General features: G+C 38.5%; 1 protein-coding gene across 4 annotated transcripts in view; it reads left to right on the top strand.

Moving 5' to 3' along the window:
- SLC35A3 (solute carrier family 35 member A3) overlaps positions 1 to 21,235 on the top strand; it is a 50,345-nt gene that overhangs the window by 8,334 nt on the left and 20,776 nt on the right. For 2 of the 4 annotated variants that reach the window (XM_005663640.3, XM_005663641.3), the window contains exon 2: positions 19,517 to 19,721. In XM_005663640.3, coding sequence (XP_005663697.2) covers positions 19,517 to 19,721 — 205 coding nt within the window. 4 annotated transcript variants of the gene reach the window in all.

The following is a 21,235-nucleotide window of genomic DNA, read 5'->3' as shown; positions in this document are numbered from 1 at the left end:
CATTAACTTCTCTAGTGAAGTTGAAATTATTAGAAAACATTTAATGAGAACTAGTTTCAGTGTGCACCTGTCTTTTATGTGTTATACAGAGAGATCGAATTCACAAGATCATTCTTCAGCGAATTTATATATTGTGGAGCTTATTTATTCTTTTATAAAATCCAACGTAAAGTAAATGCCTAATGTGTGACAGGCACTGGTAAGGAGATGTAGGAAATACAGTGATGAATAAAAAAAGGAGATGCATATATATCAACAAACTAGTTTGCTGAAATCTGTGAATAGTATTATGGAAGATATCTACAAAATGGCATGGGAATAGAGGGAAGGTTTCAGTCTGTTAGATTTAGGAAAATTTCACTGAGACATCTTGTATCTTGAGGTCTGTAAGATGTAAAGAAGTTCTGCGGGTAAAGAAAAGGGAGGAGTTTTTTTAAAAGAGGGATATTTGTTCAAAGAGTACACGAAGAAAAAGTGTTTGAGATCAGTACTGTTTTATGGCAGGAAATGTGGTTGGGGCCAGATTATGAGGAAATGTTTTACAGTATCTTCTATTTGTTAGGGAATCAAACTTTACAAATAAGGAAAGCATGTGATCAGATCCACATTTTATTAGGGTATCTGCTGCATGGAGGATAATTTAGATTTGGATCGTGTAGAGCCTCCAAACTGAAGGCTCTTCCCATCAGTTTGGAGGCAGAACATGAGACTTAAATAGTAAATATTGAACAAGCAAAGTTAAAATATATTCACAGACAGAAACAGACTCAGACGTAGAAAACAAGCTCATGGTCACCAAGGGGAAAGGGAGGGGGAGGTACAAATTAGGGATTTGGGATTAGCAGATACAAACCACTAAATATAAAACAGATAAACAACAAGGTCCTACTGCATAAAACAGGGAGCTATATTCAATATCTTGTAATGACTTATAATGAAAAAGAATATGAAAAATATATATATATATGTATAACTGAATCATTTTGCTGTACACCAGAAACTAACACAGCATTATAAATCAGCTATACTTCAACTAAAAAAAAAATTGAAACGAAACATTTGGAAACAACAAAACAAAATGTATTCATCTTCTGTGTTGTTTATAAATTCGGAATATATATACACTTGTAAGATGATATGTTTACCTGGGAGTGGTTGTATTGTCAGGTGTAGGAAGGATGTTGGTTAAAAATAAACAAGCAAACAAACACTCCGAAGCATTTGAATTTTAGCACTGGAATTTTGTCCTTAGGGGAGTATGGTAATTAATTACCTAAGCATAATTAACAGCTAGGATTTTTAAAAATTTTTAAATCTTTGGCAGTTTGTCAAACCATAAAGCCATGGATAATAGCTCAACTTACAGGAGTTCCCATCATGGCTCAGCGGAAACGATCTTACTAGCATCCATGAGGATGCAAGTTTGATCTCTGGCCTTGCTCAGTGGGTTAAGGATCCAGCATTGCAGTGAGCTGTGGTGTAGGTCGCAGATGCAGCTGGGATCTGGTGTTGCTGTGGCTATGGTGTAGGCTGGTAGCTGTAGCTCTGATTCAACCCCTAACCTGGGAACCTAGGGGTTCCAGTGGTTGTGGCCCTAAAAAGGCTAAAAAATAAAATAAGAACAGCTTGACTTACATGTTTTATTAAATTCAGTTAAGTTATTTTCACTGCTAAACACAGTGCTCTAAAATTTTTATCATTAGCGAAGGGTGAAAAGAAAAATATTTTAAGACCCTTTGCTTTAAAGGTTTATCTCTAGGCTGAATTAAATAAATAGCTAAACATTATTCTTGATTACCCTAGTTTATTTTAATACTTAAACACATTTAAAATTGTTTGAGGAGTTCCTGTCATGGCGCAGCGGAAACAAATCTGACTAGGAACCATGAGGATGCTGGTTCGATCCCTGGCGTCGATCGGTGGGTTAAGGAGCTGTGAGCTGTGGTGTAGGTTGCAGACGCGGCTTGGATCCTGTGTTGCTGTGGCTGTAGTGTAGACTGGCAGCTATAGCTCCGATTGGACCTCTAACCTGGGAACCTCCATATGCGGCCTAAAAAGCAAAAAAAAATAAAAAAAAAATGTTTGAAAATGCTAGAACGTTTTAATTAATGTTGGTACTTGAGAAGTAATACTATGTAATGGAGAATGATTGTTTGACTTTTTGCATATAGGTAGAGATATTTCAGATGACATATTTGATGCGTGAGAATTACTGAAATTAGGCAGTAAGTTATATTTAAAGGAGTCAATGTGAGAATAGTTGGATATAGACAGAAAACTTAAGTTGGGAATTGTTTTCTAGCTTATAACCTTTCTCTCATTATCTGTTATTAATAGGTTATAAAAACAAAGACTAATAAAGATACTGATAATCTGAACTTTTGCCTTTTATACCCTTTAAAATAGCAAAGAAATTTGTTTTCTAAAATGAGCTGTAGGAGAAGAATTACTTTGTAATGTTGATCAAGTCCTTACCTTCCCTATAGAAATAATAATAATAATATTATTATTATCATCTTTTTAGGGCTGCACTTGCAGCATAAGGAGGCTCCTAGGCTAGAGTTCAAATTGGAGCTGTAGCCAATGGCCTTCACCACAGCCACAGCAACATGGAATCTGAGCTGCGCCTGCAACCTACACCACAGCTCACAACAACGCCGGATCCTTAACCCTCTGAGTGAGTCCGGGGATCAAACCTGTGTCCTCATGGATGCTAGTCAGTTTCGTTTCTGCTGAGCCATGACGGGAACTCCTAGCAATGTTATTGTTAATCATTTAGTTTTGTGAGCCAAGTGGATGGGCTTCAGATTTTCCATGATGGATGATCACTAGACTAAGATCTCATTTATTTGGTATCCTTGGTTTGTTACTGAGTCTGGCATTTATTTATTTATTTTGTCCGTGCCCACAGCATGTGTAAGTTCCCAGGCCAGGAATCAAACCCATGCCACGGCAGTGACCTAAGCCACACAGTGACAACACTGGATCCTTAACCACAAGGCCACCAGGGAATTCCAGTTTTTAAAAATATACTTATTGAACACATAGTATGTGCAAGGAACTATTCTATGCACTTTTTGGTATTACCCAGTGTTCCTGATAACATTATTCTTTTGAGTACTGAACACTTAATTTTAACAGTCTTCTTCCCACACATAGTACTTTCTTCTTGACTAGACATGGACTGGAGAACAATTATATTTTTTCAGTATAGACTTAGATGCTTGTATTGATTTCCTGGGGCTGCTGTAACATATTACCACAGATTTGGTTGCTTAAATAAGAGAAATGTATTCTCCCACATTCTGGAGACCAGGAACACAAACTCCATGTCACTGGACTGATTGATATCAAGTGTCAGCAGGACTGTGCTCCCCCTGTAAGCTCCAGGGAGAATCCATTCTTTTTTCCTTCTGGCTTCTGTTGGCTGCCAACACTCCATGGTTTGTGGCTGTGTCACCCCAATGTTCAAGGCCAGCATCTTCAAATCGCTTTCTGCTCTATCTTCACATTGCCTTCTCCTCTTGAGTATCTGTGTTTTTCTCTTCTGTCTTTTACAAGGTCACTTGTGTTGGCACTTAGGGCTCACTTAGCTAGTCCAGAATAATTTTTCTGTCTCATGATCCTTAGTTTAATTTCATCTGCAAGATTCTCTTTTCCAAATAAGGTAACATTTACGAGTTTTAGGGATTAGGACCTGTTGCTCAGTAGGGTCAGCAGTTTGGAAGAGTTGATCTAGAGCAGGGAAGAGAGGATAACTAGAACCTGCCAGCACCTTTGTTTCTTTTTCACTGCATTCAACCCTGCGAATCTTCTGAGAGCAGTGGCTCTTGCTTCACATCTGCCTTCCACATCTTGTGCAGATTTTGTGTGTAGCGATTCTCACCTGGCACCATATAGAGAAGGGGATTTGGGGAAATGTGTTTAACCAAGTTGATACAGTGATAATAGAAGGATCATAATTTCCCAATGACATTTTCCTATTACACATTATGTCGTAGCAGTTTACATCCTTATACCATTACTTAAATTATTTAAACAATATATGTCTTCCATACTAGAGGGTAAGCTTCATGGAGAAAAAAGTTATATTTGTTTTATTAATCATTGTGTATCCAGTAGTTTCCGTCGTGGCTAACAAATCCAACTAGGAACCATGAGGTTGTGGGTTCGATCCCTGGCCTTGCTCAGTGGGTTAAGGATCTGGCATTGCCGTGAGCTGTGGTGTGGGTTGCAGATGCGGCTTAGATCCCGTGTTGCTGTGGCTCTGGTGTAGGCCGGTGGCTACAGCTCCGATTAGACCCCTAGCCTGGGAACCTCCATATGCCGCGGGAGCGGCTCAAGAAAAGGCAAAAAAAAAAAAAAATCATTGTATATCTCCTGCTCATCACATCATGGTGCTTGACCATATTAAGTTCACATTTAAATATTGGTAAATTGTGTGATATCTTTATTTTCTACTTCTGCCCCCAATCTCCTGAGTATTCAACCTTTGCTAATGGTTAGTGCCTTTGGACCTATCACGGAGAAGGAATTTTTCCTCGATCTTCCCCTTTCCCTCATTCTTTTGGGTGGCCTAAGAATTAAATTGACATGAGACCAACTGACAGGAGGAAAGTCACACAAAAGTTTAATAACGTGTATGTGAGAGACCCAGGAAAACTGAGTAACTCACTAAAATGCCTGAAACCCTCACCTTAAATTCCATCTTCAACTGAAGACAAAAGAGGATGTTGGGGTTAGTGGTTTGAGACTTCAAAGGGGAGGAAAGCAATTGACTTGGAGATGGAAAAGCAAAAATTGGGTAGATAAATGTTTGCTGGGCCATTCAGAGACAATGGGACACAGCGGACTCTGACCTCTAGGCAGCACCTCAAGTTTCCCTCCACCACACATAGCCCATATTCTTTGTCGATATCTCTGATGATAGTCTTGGAACAGGCTCTCTATCTAATTTTTTTTTTTTTAAGGTCAGGGGAAAGGTGAAAGTCTTTAGGGCCCTCACTGTTTCCAGCTTGAAATAATCCATATGCCAAAGAGATATTTGGGGGTGGCAAGTTTTGCTACCCTATAGATCCCGACTCGATTTTACACTAGTTTTTGTTCTGTGTAGAATACCTTTAACTTCAGTCTTCAGCTGTAAGAGGTGGGAAACGGCTGTAGAGGAAGCGATAGAGCAGACCTGCACAGGGGAGAGGAAATGGAGGGGTGAGAAAGGGTACATTTTTGCTTTTGGCACCTGACATGAGAAGGGACTCTTAGAGCTGTATTTATCAGGTCAGTATGTTTCCGTGATCATTAACATTATGTAAAGAGTACAGTAACACTGAACGATTTTTAATCTAAAAATTAAAAGGCAAATAGGTTTTATATTTGTTAAGTTGGAGAAATATTTGAGTACTGTTGATTTTATCTGAATTGTAGAAGTGGAAATTCTGCAGTCTGTAAAAGAGCAAGTTAAAAATTGACAGTACTCTTAACCTACATACAGGTGATATTTTCTTATGTAAACAGATACCTGACACCTTGGGGAAGAAAAGGAAAGGGAGACAATGAAAAGCTGTTTAACTTAGAATGTAAATAGGAACTGTAGAATATAAAGAGTGAGTTGTTAAGTGTTATTGAGCGGGATTTTGCTTTTCTTAAGCACTTATAAGTGAACTTTTAAGTTCACTAATTTAGTGGAGGTTATTTCTCTCATAGAAACAAAATCGATTGTATCAACAGTGTAAAGTACCATTAACTAATATTTCTATTTTTTATAAAAAATAGGAGTTTTGAATTTTCCACGGGATTATTAAAGGGACTTGATAACATGTTGCTGCTTTAACGGGAAGACTGTATCTACTCCTCAGATAGTTTGGAAAGGCAGTCTCTAAGTGTCAGTGTCAGAAGTAAAGCCAGTTTTGATGGATTTTATTTGTCATTATTGAGCATACAGTTATAGGTTGCAGTTTGAAAGTTTTGGTATCATGGAAGATGATGGACCAAAAACTGCGACTGGGGTCAGCCTTTCTGTATGTATTTTTTCTGTTTGTTTACTTGGAAAAAACCTTAAAAAGATTTGTTTTTATACCAGTAGCTGTTTCTGACTAGTGTATAATGTGAATTTATATTTGCGTAGAACTTTATAACGTGTGTTTTCATATGTACTCTTTTATGTCGTTAACTTGTAATAGATTATAGTATTCTACTTAGGGAGTATATTTCTGAACTAGTGTTTAGAAAATGTAAATATAGCTCACTCTAAATATCTGAAGTTGGGGAGTTTCCATCGTGCTGCAGTGGTTAACGGATCCGACTAGGAACCATAAGGTTGCGAATTTGATCCCTGGCCTTGCTCAGTGGGTTAAGGATCCAGCGTTGCCATGAACTGTGGTGTAGGTTGCAGACTCAGCTCCGATCCCTCGTTGCTGTGGTTGTGGTGTAGGCTAGCAACCACAGCTCCGATTAGACCCCTAGCCTGGGAACCTCCATGTGCTGCAGGTGCGGCCCTAGAAAAGACAAAAAGACAAAAAATAAATAAATAAATAAATAAATATCTGAAGTTAGAAATTAAACTTTTGTTTTTATAATAGGAGGAAAATAGATTTGCAGAATTTCTTAGGTACTTAGTCTTTAAAAATCTATATAAATGTTAATACAGTTTTAAAACATTACTAACCATTCAGTTTTGTGGGACTTTTAGTGGCTGGAGATATAACAGCAAAATATAGGTGTTATTGCCTCAGTAGAATAAAGGGCTTCATACACAGGCCTAAAGATTCTACATGTACATTAGTAAGTAATTGGAAATAACTCTGTAGCCAGACTGATTTTCAGATTTACCTACACGTACCTCTGTTTGAAAAGATAAATAGAAATTATTAGTAAATAGTGTTTTGAATATTTCAGGACTTAGTTAATGCATATCTAGAGCAATAATGATGGTATACACCACTAATTTTTTGTTAACCTTGATTAATCTAAGGGTGGAAATGGTAGCATTACTGTGTATTAATGATACATATACTTATGCAGTGTGTATTTTTGGAACTTTAAAGCCTGTAGAGTAACTCAGAACTGGGTGACAAAGCATCGTGAAAGGCAGGGGTCTTTGGGAGGTACTTCAGTGAAAGTGAATGATATATTAATAGCGTATCAAATATCCCTAAATCTTACCTTCCGTATGTTTAAAAAACCTTTTTTCCCCCTTAAGACTATTAAATAATTATTGAGAATTTTTTTGAACTCAATAAGCTTAACAATATTTTTTGCCCACAATTCTAACCAAGTCATCATCCAAATTTATCAAAATCCAAATGAGTGGAATTTATTAGATGAAATTTTGTTGTATATTTTTCTTTTGAGAAGTGAGAAGGAATTTAAAAGTAGTGAAACTCAACGTAGTAAATATCAAATTTATATAACAATTCAGAGAAAAAATAGTGATTGGAAAACAAGTGCAATATCTATTTTAGTGACTAACCAAATCCTGAAATACTGCTGTGCAAAGGACTTTTAGAAGTATTAGCTGGAGTTCCCGTCGTGGCGCAGTGGTTAACGAATCCGACTAGGAACCATGAGGTTGCGGGTTCGGTCCCTGCCTTGCTCAGTGGGTTAAGGATCCGGCGTTGCGTGAGCTGTGGTGTAGGTTGCAGACGCGGCTCGGATCCCGAGTTGCTGTGGCTCTGGCGTAGGCAGGTGGCTACAGCTCCGATTCAACCCTAGCCTGGGAACTCCATATGCCGCGGGAGCGGCCAAGAATAGCAACAACAACAACAACAACAGACAAAAAAAAAAAAAAAAAAAAAAAAAAAAAAAAAAAAAAAAAAAAAAAAAAAGTATTAGCAAGAGTTCCTGTTGTGGCTCAGCAGATTAAGAACCTGACATAGTGTCTCTGAGGATGCATGTTTGATCCCTGGCCTCACTCAACAGGTTAAAGATCCAGGGTTGCAGCAAGCTGCAATGTAGGTCACAGATGCAGATTGGATCTAGTGTTGCTGTGGCTGTGGTGTAGGCTGGCAGGTGCAGTTCAGATTCGATCCCTAGCACAGGAACTTCACTATGCCTCAGGTGTGGCTGTAAAAAGAAAGAAAAAAAAAAAAGAAAAAGGTAGGAGTACTAGCAGTATGATCGCTATACCAAATAAGTGTGATTATAGTATACACACACATACACAAAGATTACAATTATTATTATTCTATAATGCACTAATAATTTTACAGTAATTAGTGGTTATATATATATAATATATTGCTACATATATGTAATATATTGTGCTATATATACACAAAGTTTATAACTTAAAAATGGAGACAGTTGCCATGGCTGTGGTGTAGGCCTCAGCTGCTGCTCCAATTCAACCCCTGGCCCAGGAACTTATTTATGCCACAAATGTGGCAGCACTTTATTTATTTTCGGCTGTGCCCTTGGCATGAGGAGGTTCCCAAGCCAGGGGTTGAACCCTTGCAACAGCAGTACCCAAGCTACAGTAGTGGCAACACCAGATCCTTAACTGCTAGGCCACGAGGGAATGCTGAAATAACACTTTTAGGTGGAAAAATGAAAATTAATAAAATTGTGTGTGTTAGAACTGAAGAGACCAAAGAAATCATATAAAATATTAAATCTTAGAAAAATAGCTTAAAGTATTTGTAGCATATATAATATTTAGGAGCTACCTGTTGAAAAAATTTTAATTTAAATCTTTAAAAGGAAAAGAAGGGGAGTTCGCTGGTGGTCTAACAGTTTAGGATCCAGTGTTGTCACTACTGGACTGTGACTGGGATTCAACCCCTGGCCTAGGAACTTTTGTATGCTGTGGACACAGCCAAAAAAATGGAAAAGAAGAATGGGTAAATAAAATATTTGCTTATTTGATGGAACATTATAAAGTTATTAAAAGCAATGAACTAGGTCTGTATATCAACATAAATGGCAAAACAATGCTGAATAAAGTAAGGAAGATGCTGAATAATGTGTACAGTTTGATGCCATGTATGTATATTAAAATATTTATGGCTATAGGTATATCTATAGAATCATATAAAATTTTTAAAGTGGACTGAAATACATACTCCAAATGCATAACAGAGAAGGGGAAAAGGAATAGGACTTAGAGTTGTAGCTTACAGGGGACTTTGACTTTAGCTATAATGCTTTATTCCTTTAAAAAAGGAAAGGGAAGGAGTCTATTGTGGCTCAGCGATAAGAAATCCCACTAGTATTCATGAGGATGTGGGTTCAATCCCTGGCCCCGCTCAGTGGGTTAAGGATCCAGCATTGCCATGAGCTATGGTGTAGGTCAAAGAAATGGCTCAGATCCACCCTTGCTGTGGCTGTGGCGTAGGCTGGCAGCTACAGCTCCAATTTGACCCCTAGCCTAGGAATTTCCATATGCCGCAGGTGCAGCCCTAAAAAGCAAAAAAACTTGAAAAAAAATAAAAAAGGAAAGGTTAGCATATGTGACAAGATTGACATTTTTTAGTTCTAGGTGGTGGGGTCAGGGGTGTTTGTTATATTCTTGGTATTTTGTTGTATTCTTAAAATCCTTTTTTTTCCTCAAAAAATATCTATTATTTTTGGGGAGAAGTTAGAACTTTGTGATTATAAGACTTCATTTCCTACCTAACTAAAAATCCCTAAAAGTAGTTGAAAATCCTTTTAGTGGGAATATGAAGTGGTCTAGGTACTTTATTTTACCTTTGCTGCTAAGGTCCTGGGGTTTAAGGATTTCCAACCAACTTATTTCTAAAATAAGAAAAATTGACAGAATCTATACCAAAATGTCAGTAGATGTCTTCGAGTGGTGTGATACGGTTCAAAATTTTACTTATTAATATAAATTTTAAATTTCTACACTTCCTCACTAAGAATATACTAGTTTTTAAAGTGATAAATACTTCAGAAAAACAAAAACCAAAACAAAGCAAAGCCATCAGAATGAAATGATGCCACTCACTCTAGTGATCAAAAGAGTACATTTTCTAGGTCTTTTAAGTTAAGGTGAAAGGGGAGCATCTAAGCATCCTGACTATTTTGACACTGCTGTAAATGTTAGTGCCTCACTCAAGTCCAAATGGGTTAAGGAAGCTTGGTAATCAGGGTCTTTCAAGGAACAGCGGCAATAATTTGTTGCCTGGTTCATGAGGTTTTTGACAGTAAACTGAATGAGGCCCCATTTGTGAAAGAACTTATACAGTTTTTTGCTGACTATTGGTATATCAGTTTCTTGGATAGGAAATTTTCATGAAACAGAATAATCTGGAAACCAGAGAACTGGCAATACCTGAAAGGATAAAAGAAAGGGAATTAGGCAGTAAGAGAAAAAAAATGTAGGAGGGACTGAAATTAAATCTTTAACATGAAATTGTTTAAAGATGGTTTACAATTATATTGGGAAAGTATTGTAGATTTTAACATGACGAAACAGGGGTTCGCTTTGTGGTGCAGCAGAAACGAATCCAACTAGTATCCATGAGGATGTGGGCTCAATACCTGGCCTCGCTCGGTGGGTTAAGGATCCTGCATTGCCCTTAGCTGTGGTGTAGGTAACAGATACAGCTTAGATCCTGCGTTGCTGTAGCTGTGGTATAGGCCGGCAGCTGTAGCTCCAATTTAATCTCTAGTCTGGGAACCTCCATATGCCAAGGGAATGGCCCTAAAAATAAATAAATAAATAGAAATAAAATGAAAAAAATCAGGAGTCCCCTGGTGGCCTAGTGGTTAAGGATTTGGCATTGTCACTGCCGTGGCTCAGGTTCAATCCCTGGCCCGGCAACTTCCACATGACAAAAAATAAATAAATAAAATAAAATGAAGAAACAGTGTTAACCTTATAAATTATAGAGGTGGAACATAATCTTTGTTTTGGTCTATTTTGTGTTTATGTATTTGCTGTACATTTAGAGTTTGTATTAAGTGAAAGTACTTACTTTTACCTGTATTGTACTCCAAAATCAAGCTAAATATTTGTATGTCTTAGAAATACTAGTATTTTGATTTTGTGTGTGTGTGTGTGGTCTTTTTGTTCTTTTTAGGGCCACACCAGTGGCATATGGAGGTTCCCAGGCTACGGGTCTAATCAGAGCTGTAGCTGCCGGCCTACACCACAGCTCACAGCAATGCCGGATCCTTAACCTACTGAGCGAGGCCGGGGATTGAACCTACAACCTCATGGTTCCTAGTCGGATTTGTTTCCGCTGCACCATGACAGGAACTCCTTGATGTTTTTTATTTTGAGTTTTTTTCTGCCCTGAGCTAGAATTGTAAATTTAATTGTCATTCTTTACAGATAATCTATTGCAAAGAACTGTGTTTGCGCGTACTTGACTTTTTGACTTCATATTAGAGAAACAGCCCAGTTCTTTCCTTCTGTGTTTCTTCTGCTTCTCATACAGAATACTTATGACACTTCTGGTCATCACATTTATGTGGGGTTTTTTTCCCCCTCACATCAGTTTTCTGCAATACCAGCTGGATATCCTGCAGTGTACCCAATTCTGACACTATATCTCTGGAGATAGTGTCAGATCCCACAGGCTAATCCTAAAGGCTATTCCCACCCTACTTCAGATGCCAGTCACAGGTAGCAGGTCCCCAGTTTACCCACAACTTCTGTCTGACTTGGCTACACGTCAGAGGCTCCCACCACCTTCTCCTTAGGTTTGATGAAATTGCTAGAGTGGCTCACAGAACTCAGGGAAACATTTATATTTGCCAATTTATTAAAGGCTAAGATAAAGAATACAGATGAGCAGCCAGATGAAGACATATACGTGGCCAGGTCTGGGAGGGTCCCCATGGAGTTGGGGAGAGTTGGGGTGCCTCCCCTTCCCTGTGTAGAAGCGTTCACCATCCTGGAAACCCTCTGAACCTCGTACTAGTGGGATTTTTTTTTTTGTTGTTGTTGTTGTTGTTTTGTCTTTTTTGTCTTTTGTTGTTGTTGCTATTTCTTGGGCTGCTCCCGCGGCATATGGAGGTTCCCAGGCTAGGGGTTGAATCAGAGCTGTAGCCACCGGCCTACACCAGAGCCACAGCAACGCGGGATCTGAGCCGAGTCTGCAACCTACACCACAGCTCACGGCAACGCCGGATCGTTAACCCACTGAGCAAGAGCAGGGACCGAACCCACAACCTCATGGTTCCCAGTCGGATTCGTTAACCACTGCGCCACGACGGGAACTCCTAGTGGGATTTTTATGGAGGCTTCATCTTGTTGGTACGATGGATCATTAACTCCATTTTCAGGCGTTCTCCTTTCTCAGGAGAGTGGAGGGTGGGAAAGCTCGGAGGATGGGACTGAAAATTTCAAGCTTCTAATCTTGGCTTATTCTTTTTGGTGAGCAGCTCTCATCCAAGAGCCATCTAGAAGCCCACCCAAATTGCCTCTTAGAACAAAAGGCATTTCTATCACCCAGAAAATCACAAGGGTTTCAGGAGCCCTGTGTCAGGAGCCAGGGGCAGAGACCAATATATATATGTACACATAAAATTATCTCACAGACTGAAACAAACAAACAAACAAACATTGTGAGAAACTAAGAATACTAAGAACTGTATTATCACAGTCAATGTTTATGCTGATGTTATATAAACTTGGAAATGGAAAAGCAAGATTGTAGAAATGTGTATCCTGGATTAGAATCTCACCTTTAAATTTTTATTAGAAATGAAATCGGAGTGTTTTGCTGATATAACATGTATATTATGGTCTTAGTTGCACAGAATAAACAAAAGACTTTCTTGAACAGATTTGAGTTCCTTGTTTGACATTTTCCAGGAGAATCAGAGGTCTGTGCCAAATGTAGATTGCTGGCAACTTGTTCTCCTTCCATACAGAGATAAAGGCCTCCAGGAAGTCTTTTGGCATTCTAAAGTAGCATATAATGGGATCCGGGGAGCCTGATATTTAATTTTCTGTTATTTCCAGTTAGTAGTTTTAAGACCTTGAACAAGTCATCTAACGTCTCTGTTCACTATTTTCTTTATTTTAAAATAAAGATATTGTACTAGATGATTTCTAAAGCAACCTCCACCTCTAAAATGCTGTAATATTATTTCACATTAAGATTCTTTGTGTTTTTTGTTGTTGTTGTTGTTTGTTTTTTGTTTTTGTTTTTGCTTTTTAGAACCGCATCTGCGGCATATGGAGGTTCCCAGGCTAGGGGTAGAAGCAGAGCTACAGCTGCCAGCCTACGCCACAGCCACAGCAATGCAGCATCCGAGCCTCGTCTGTGACCTACACCACAGCTCACAGCAACGCGGGTTTCCCAACCCACTGGTGGAGGCCAGGGATTGAACCGGCATCCTCATGGATCCTAGTCAGGTTACTTAACTGCTGAGCCACGACAGGAACTCCCACACATTAAGATCCTTTTGCTAATGCAGATTTATAAAAATGAGATAGATGGCTGATAAGGTGGTTGTGCCACCTTACATTTCCATTAGCGAAGTTGAGAGTTCTGTTTGCTCTAAATCCTCTTGAACACTTCGTAGCATCAATTTTTTAAGATTTTGGCTATTCTAATAGGTATGTAATGGTATCACGTTGTGGCTTTAATTTGTATTTCTTTAATGACTGATTTTGAACAACTTTTCATTTGCCTCTTAGCCTTTCATTTATCTTTTTTGGTGAACTGTTTATTCAAGTCTTTTGTCCATTTTAATTTGGGTTATTTATTTACTTATTGTAAGAGTTCTGTTTACATTCTGGATCCAGGGCCATGGTCAGATTTTTGTGTTGAGAACATTTTCTCCCATAATATAGTTTGCCTTTCATTATTTTTACAGTATCTTTGGAAGAGCAGATTTTAATTTTGATGATATCCAGTTCATCCTTTTTTTTGTTTTATGGTTTGTGCTTTTGTATCCTGAGAAATCTTTGCCTATTTCTTTGTGGTTATGATTTACTCCTATGTTTTCTTCTTGAATATTAATAGTTTTAGCTTTTATAACAGTTTCTATGGTCCATTTCTAGTTAATGTTTGGTATGAAGCAGGTAAATAGAGATTCATTTTTTAAAAATATAGTTATTGTATTGGAATTATTGTTAAAAGGATTATGCTTTCTTTTTGGTATCTTTGTCAAAATTATTTGGTCAAATATGTATGGATCTTGTTCTGGACTTCATTCTGTCTCACTGATGTATTCTTCTACCCTTATGTCAATACCAGTGCTGTTTACTAGGGCTTATAGTAAGTCTGTAATTTCAGTAGTTTAACTCCTTTCACTTTATTCTTCCTTTTCAAAATTGTTTTGGTTGCCTAGGTCCTTTATATTTCCATATACATTTTTTTTTTTTTTTTTTGGTCTTTATGCCTTTTCTAGGGCTGCTCCCTTGGCATATGGAAATTCCCAGGCTAGGAGTCTAATCAGAGATGTAGCTACCAGCCTACACCACAGCCACAGCAACTAAGGATCCGAGCCGCGTCTGCAACCTACACCACAGCTCACAGCAATGTCGGATCCTTAACCCACTGAGCGAGGTCAGGGATAGAACCCGCAACCTCATGGTTCCTAGTTGGACTCGTTAACCACTGAGCCACGACGGGAACTCCTGTCCATATAAATTTAAAAATCAGTGTATCAGTTTCTACCAAAAAAACCTTCCGGGATTTTGTTTGAGATTGAATCTTTAGATGAATTTGAAGCAAAAGATGTGTCCTGGAGTGGAGCGGCAGTTGACTGACCACACTGCATTAAGTCCTTCCTTGAAGGAGGATCTTAGTGTGACATCTCCAAGCCTACAGAGTTATAGTGGTTGATAGTGTTTGTTGTTCAGAGTTTCTGTATTTTTACTGGGCAGGTGTGTGTGTGTGTGTGTGTGTGTGTGTGTGTGTGTGTGTGTGTGTGTGTGTGCACGTGCGTGTGTGTAAGCACACGTATGTGTTCTATCAATTATTGAAAAAGATGAATTAAAATCTCACATTCTGGGAGTTCCCATAGTGGCTCAGCAGTTAATGAACCTCAGTAGTATCCATGAGGACACTGGCCTCCCTCAGTGGGTTAGGGATCTGGAGTTGCTGTTAGCTGTGATGAAGATCGCAGATGGGGCTTGAATCCCATGTTGTGGCTGTGGGGTAGGCCGGCAGCTGTAGCTCTGATTCATCCCCTAGCCTGGGATCCTCCATGTGCCTCAGGTGCGGCCGTAAAAAGATAAAAGACAAAAATAAATTAAATTAAAAATGAAATCTCACATTCTTCTTTTTTTAGCTTTTTAGGGTCGTCCCTGCAGTTCCCAGGCTAGGGGTCCAATCAGAGCTACAGCTGTGGCCTACGCCACAGACATAGCAACTCAGGATCCAAGCTGCATCTGCAACCTACACCACAGCTCAAGGCAATTGCCAGATCTTTATCCCACTGGATGAGGCCAGGGACCAAACCTGAAACTTCATGGTTCCTAGTCGGATTTGTTTCTGCTGTGCCAAGATGGGACCTCCTCACATTCTTTTTATTGAAGTATAGCTGATTTACAATGTGTTAATTTCTGCTATACAGCAGAGTGATTCAGTTATACACACACACATTCTTTTTTAAAATAATCTTTTCCATTATGCTTTATCATAGGATATTAAATTTAGTTCCCTGGGCTATACAGTAGGGCCTTGTTTATCCATTCTATATACAATAGCATACATTTGCTAATCCCAACCTCCCACTCAATCTCTCTCCCAGCTTTCTTCCCCTTAGCAACCACAAGTTTGTTCTCTTGTCTGTTAGTCTGTTTTTGTTTCTAGATAGGTTCATTTGTCTCATATTTTAGACTCCATGTATAAGCGATATCATATGGTGTTTGTCTTTCTGACTTACTTCACATAGTATGATAATCTCTAGTTGCATTCATGTTGCTGCAAATGACATTATTTCATTCTTTTTAATGGCTGAATAGTATCCCATTGTATGTATGTACCACATTTTTTTAATCCATTCATCTGCTGATGGACATTTAGGTGGTTATCTTGTCTTGGCTATTGTGAATAATGCTGCAGTGAACATTGGGGTACATGTATCCTTTTGAATTATACTTTTGTGTGAATATATGCCCTAGAGTGGGGTTGCTAGATCATATTGTAATTCTATTTTTAGTTTTCTGAGGAATCTCCATACAGTTTTCCACAGTGGCTACACCAATTTACCTTTCCATCAACAGTGTAGGGGGGTTCCCTTTTCTCCACATCCTCTCCAGCATTTTTTATTTGTTGACTTTTTGAAGATGGTCATTCTGACCAGTGTGAGGTGGTACCTTATTGTAGTTTTGATTTGCATTTCTCTAATAATTAATGATGTTGGGCATTTTTTCATGTGCCTATTGGTCATCTGTATTTCTTCTTTGGAGAAAGGTCTATTTAGGTCTTCTGCACATTTTCTTGATTGAGTTGATTGGATTGTTTTGTTGTTGAATCATGAACTATTTGTATATTTTGGAAATTAATCTCTCAGTGATTGCATCATTTGCACATATTTTCTCCCATTATGTGGGTTATCTTTTCATTTTATTTATGTTTCCTTTGCTGTACAAAACCTTGTGAGTTTGATTAGCTCCCTTTTGTTTATTTTTGTTTTTGTTTTTATTTTTATTTTTATTGCCTTGGGAGACTAACCTAAGAAAAAAATTGGTACAATTTATGTCAGAAAATGTTTGCCTATGATCTTTTCCGGGAGTTTTATGGTATCATGTCTTATGTTTAAGTCTTTATGACATTTTGAATTTATTTTTGCTTTGTTTGTTTGTTTGCTTTTTGGTCTTTTTAGGGCTGCATCTGTGGCATATGGAAGTTCCCAGGCTAGGGGTCAATTGGAGCTACAGCTGCCAGCCCACACCACAGTCATAGCAACATCAGATCTGAGCTCTGTCTGTAATCTATACCACAGTTCATGACGATGCCAGATCCTTAACCCACTGAGCAGAGCCAGGGATTGAACTCACATCCTCACGGTTCATTACTGCTGAGCCACCATGAGAACTCCTTGAGTTTATTTTCGTATATGGTGTGAGGGTGTGTTCTAACATCATTGATTTACGTTGCAGCTCTCCAACTTTCCCAGCACCGCTTGATGAGGAGACTCTCTTTTCCCCTATATTCTTGCCTCCTTTGTTAAAGATTAATTGACCATAGGGGTGTGTGTTTATTTCTGGGTTCTTTCTTCGGTTTCATTGATCCAAATGTCTGTTTTTGTGCCAGTACTATGCCATTTTGATTATTGTAGCTTTGTGGTATTGTGTGGGGTATGGGAGGGTTATGCTTCTGCTTTATTCTTTTACTTCAGGATTTCTTTGGAAATTCTGAGTCTTTTATGGTTCCATATAAATTTTAGGATTATTTGTTCTAGTTCTGTGAAAAATGCTATGGGTAATTGATAGGGATTGCATTAAATCTGTAGATTGCTTTTGGTAGTGTGGCCATTTAACAAAATAATTCTTCTAATCCGAAAGCATGGGATATCTTTCCCTTTCTTTGAATCTCTTTAATTTCCTTTATTAATATTTTATAGTTCTCAGCATATAAGTCTTCCATTTCCCAAGTCACATTTATTCCTAAGTATAAAATCTTACATTCTGACTATGGATTTAACTATTTTTCCTTTTAGTTCTATTAGTTTTTGCTGTACCTTTTTTTTTTTTTTTTTGCCTTTTTTTTGTTGTTGTTGTTGTTGTTGTTGTTGCTATTTCTTGGGCCGCTCCCGCGGCATATGGAGGCTCCCAGGCTAGGGGTCTAATCGGAGCTGTAGCCACCGGCCTACGCCAGAGCCACAGCAACACGGGATCCAAGCCGCGTCTGCAACCTACACCACAGCTCACGGCCACGCCGGATCGTTAACCCACTGAGCAAGGGCAGGAACCGAACCCGCAACCTCATGGTTCCCAGTCGGATTCGTTAACCACTGCGCCACAACGGGAACTCCTGCTGTACCTATTTTGAAGCTATGTTATTAGGCACATACACATTTATAATAGATGTATCGTCCTGATGTATGATTTTATCATTATGAAGTATCCTTTAATTCTAGAAATAATTTTTATGTAATCTATTTTGCCTGGTAATAATCTAACCCCTCCAACTTTCTCACAGTTACTTTTTCTCATGGCCTGTCTTTTCCCATCCTTTTACTCTTTAGCATATTTTTATCTTCATATTTAAAGTGAGTCTCTTAGAGTTAATATTAAATTATTTTAAGAAAAATATAGGAACCTTACTGCTTTTTTCATTGAGGGAAGCTTGGTGAAAGGTACATGGGAACTCCTGTACTATTTTTTCAACTTTAAAATTGTCTGATAATTTCAACATCTCAGTCAGTTGTGTGTTTTTGGTCTGTTGATTGTCCTTACTCATCTTAGTTGATATTTTTCCTGTCTTTTGGTATGATGAGTATACTCATTTTAGATTGTATCCTGGACATTTTGAGTGTTATGAGACCTTGGTTCCTACTAGAATTTCTGTATCAGTAGACAGCCATTGAGGAGGGAGGAATGGTGATGCACGTTTGCTGACATTCACCTTATATGGTGCAGGAATGATTGGCAGAGCTCTGCCCCTGTGGTCTTTGTGGCCGAAACCCCTGATGGAGGATGGGAGGGCTGCCACCTCTGTTGTCATTATGCAGATGTCGTTATGAGGATGGTCAGCAAGAGTCTGCCCCACAGATTGCATAGCCCTCAGATGGGGGGATTCCATCCTGCAGGCCTCTGTCTTCCAGTCCCTTTTTTCTTAGGGCTTTTTTGTTGTGGATCTACACTTGGTGATGGTTCCAGGCTGTAAACTGCTATAGCACTCAGAGTCAGATACATGAGCGGCAAAAATATCTCCAGGGAATTCATTGCTGGGTCATCACACAAGATCTGAAATTTAGCAGTAATGAACCTGACTAGTATCCATGAGGATGCAGGTTCAATCCCTGGCCTCACTCAGTGGGTTAAGGATCCAGCATTGCCTCAAGATGTGGTGTAGTTCACAGACACGGCTCAGACCTGGCATTGCTGTGGCAGTGGCATCGGCCAGCAGCTGCAGCTCTGATTTGACCCCTAGCCTGGGAACCTCCATATTGCTGTGAGTGCCTCCCAAAGAGAAAAAGAAAAAAAAAAAAAAAGATCTGCAGTCTCTAGCCAGTTTTGTTTTATTTTTTTCACCTGTGTCTTTTTTTTTTTTTTTTTCCCCCACTTTTTAAGGCCTCACCCATGGCATATGAAAGTTCCTAGGCTAGGGGACAAATCTAAGCTGCAGTTACTGACCTACACCACATGCTCCGGGCAACACCCGATCTTTAACCTGCTGAGCAAGGCCAGGGATCAAATCCACATCCTCATGGGTATTAGTTGAGTTCCTTACCACTGAGCCACAGTAGGAGCTCCTCAGAGTCTTCTTATAGTTGCTTTGTCTTTGGTGCAAGATTATGATTGTAATTAGCCAGAAGAAAAGGATGGAATGCACTTACTCTGTCTTGTTTGGAGCAAGACAACTGTTATTGGTTTTTAATATATTTCAATTTCTGTGTTTTCTAACTTTGTTTATTTGCCCTGTGTTTATTTGTTTTGCAGGCAAATGAAGATAAAACAATGTCAGCCAACCTAAAATACCTTTCCCTGGGAATTTTGGTCTTTCAGACTACCAGTTTGGTTCTAACGATGCGTTATTCTAGAACTTTAAAAGAGGAAGGACCTCGTTATCTGTCTTCCACAGCTGTGGTTGTTGCTGAACTTTTGAAAATAATGGCCTGCATTTTATTAGTCTACAAAGACAGCAGTAGGTATCTAGGTGTTTTGTTTTGTTTTGTTTGGTTTGGTCTTTTGTCTTTTTAGGGCCGCACCAGCGCCATATGGAGGTTCCCAGGCTAGGGGTCTGATTTAATCAGAGCTGTTGCTGCCGGCCTTCGCCACAGCCACAGCAACACCAGATCTGAGCCGTGTCTGCAACCTACACCACACCACCTACACCACAGCTCACGGTAATGCTGGATCCTTAACCCACTGAGCAAGTCCAGGGATCAAACCCACAACCTAATCGTTCTTGGTCGGATTCGTTCTCGCAGCACCATGAGAGGAACTCTGGTTTTTTGTTTTTAAGTCATTTCAATTTACCTAATTGTTTTGGAATTATTCACACATTTTATATATACATATATATAAATAAATATTGATAACTATATATTTGAACACTATTGCATTATCTAAGAAAATTTCAATTTTCACTTTATTAGATAGTTTTAGTCTAATAATAACTATATTTTATTCTAATCTATATCTTGATTTATGTCTCCTGGTTAATGCCTTAAAGATGAAGCATAGTTTCTTGTATTTATAATAATTTGAGAATAAGAGTAATTTAAAGGAGTCATAATTTTATACTAAAGTCAAGACTTTTTATTTATTTGCTGCATGATCAGTCCAGCAGTGACTAATTTGATTTTTTTTTTTTTTTGCTCTTTAGGGCCACACCCATGGCATATGGAGGTTCCCAGGCTAGGGGTCTAATCAGAGCTACAGCTGCCGGCCTACGCCACAGCCACAGCAATGCAGGATCTGAGCTGCGTCTGCAACTTATACCACAGCTCACGGCAACACTGAGTGAGGCCAGGGATCGAACCCGAAACCTCATGGTTACTAGTCGGATTTGTTTCTGCTCTGTCACAAGGGGAACTCCTGATTTTTTTTTTTTTTTTAAAGATTTATCAAAATATAATTCAGGTGCTATACAATTTACTTATTTTAAAATGTACAATTCAATGGGGATTTTTTGTATATTACATTATTAATTCTTTGAAGTTTTAGTTTTATGTAGTTTGATATATCTGTGTACATAGATATATCATAAAATTTGCAACTTTAACCATTTCTAAGTATACAGTTAAGTGGTATTAATTACATTAACAGAGTTGTGCAACCATCAGCACTCTTTTTTCTAAAACTTTTCATCACCTCAAACAGAAATTAACCATTAAGCAATAACTCCCCTTTCTCCTTTACCCTAAGTACCTGGAAACCTCTGATCTTTCTGTGTCCATAAATTGACCTAGTCTAGATATTTCATCCAAGTAGAATCATACAAAATTTGTCTTTTTATGTTTGGTTTATTTCAGTATAATGCTTTCAAAGTTTATTTGTATTGTACCATGTATTAGAATTTTTTCGATAGCTAAATAATATTCCATTATATGTATATGTGTGTATATATGCACACAGGTGGTGTCCAACTTATGATAGGATTCAATTCAATGATTTTTTTTTTACTTTATTTTACGATGGTGTTAAAGTGATACG

This window comes from Sus scrofa, chromosome 4 (assembly GCF_000003025.6).
Source record: "Sus scrofa isolate TJ Tabasco breed Duroc chromosome 4, Sscrofa11.1, whole genome shotgun sequence".
Classification (NCBI taxonomy): Eukaryota; Metazoa; Chordata; class Mammalia; order Artiodactyla; family Suidae; genus Sus; species Sus scrofa.
Note: the sequence above shows the minus strand (reverse complement) of the source record. Positions and strands in the feature narration are given on the sequence as shown.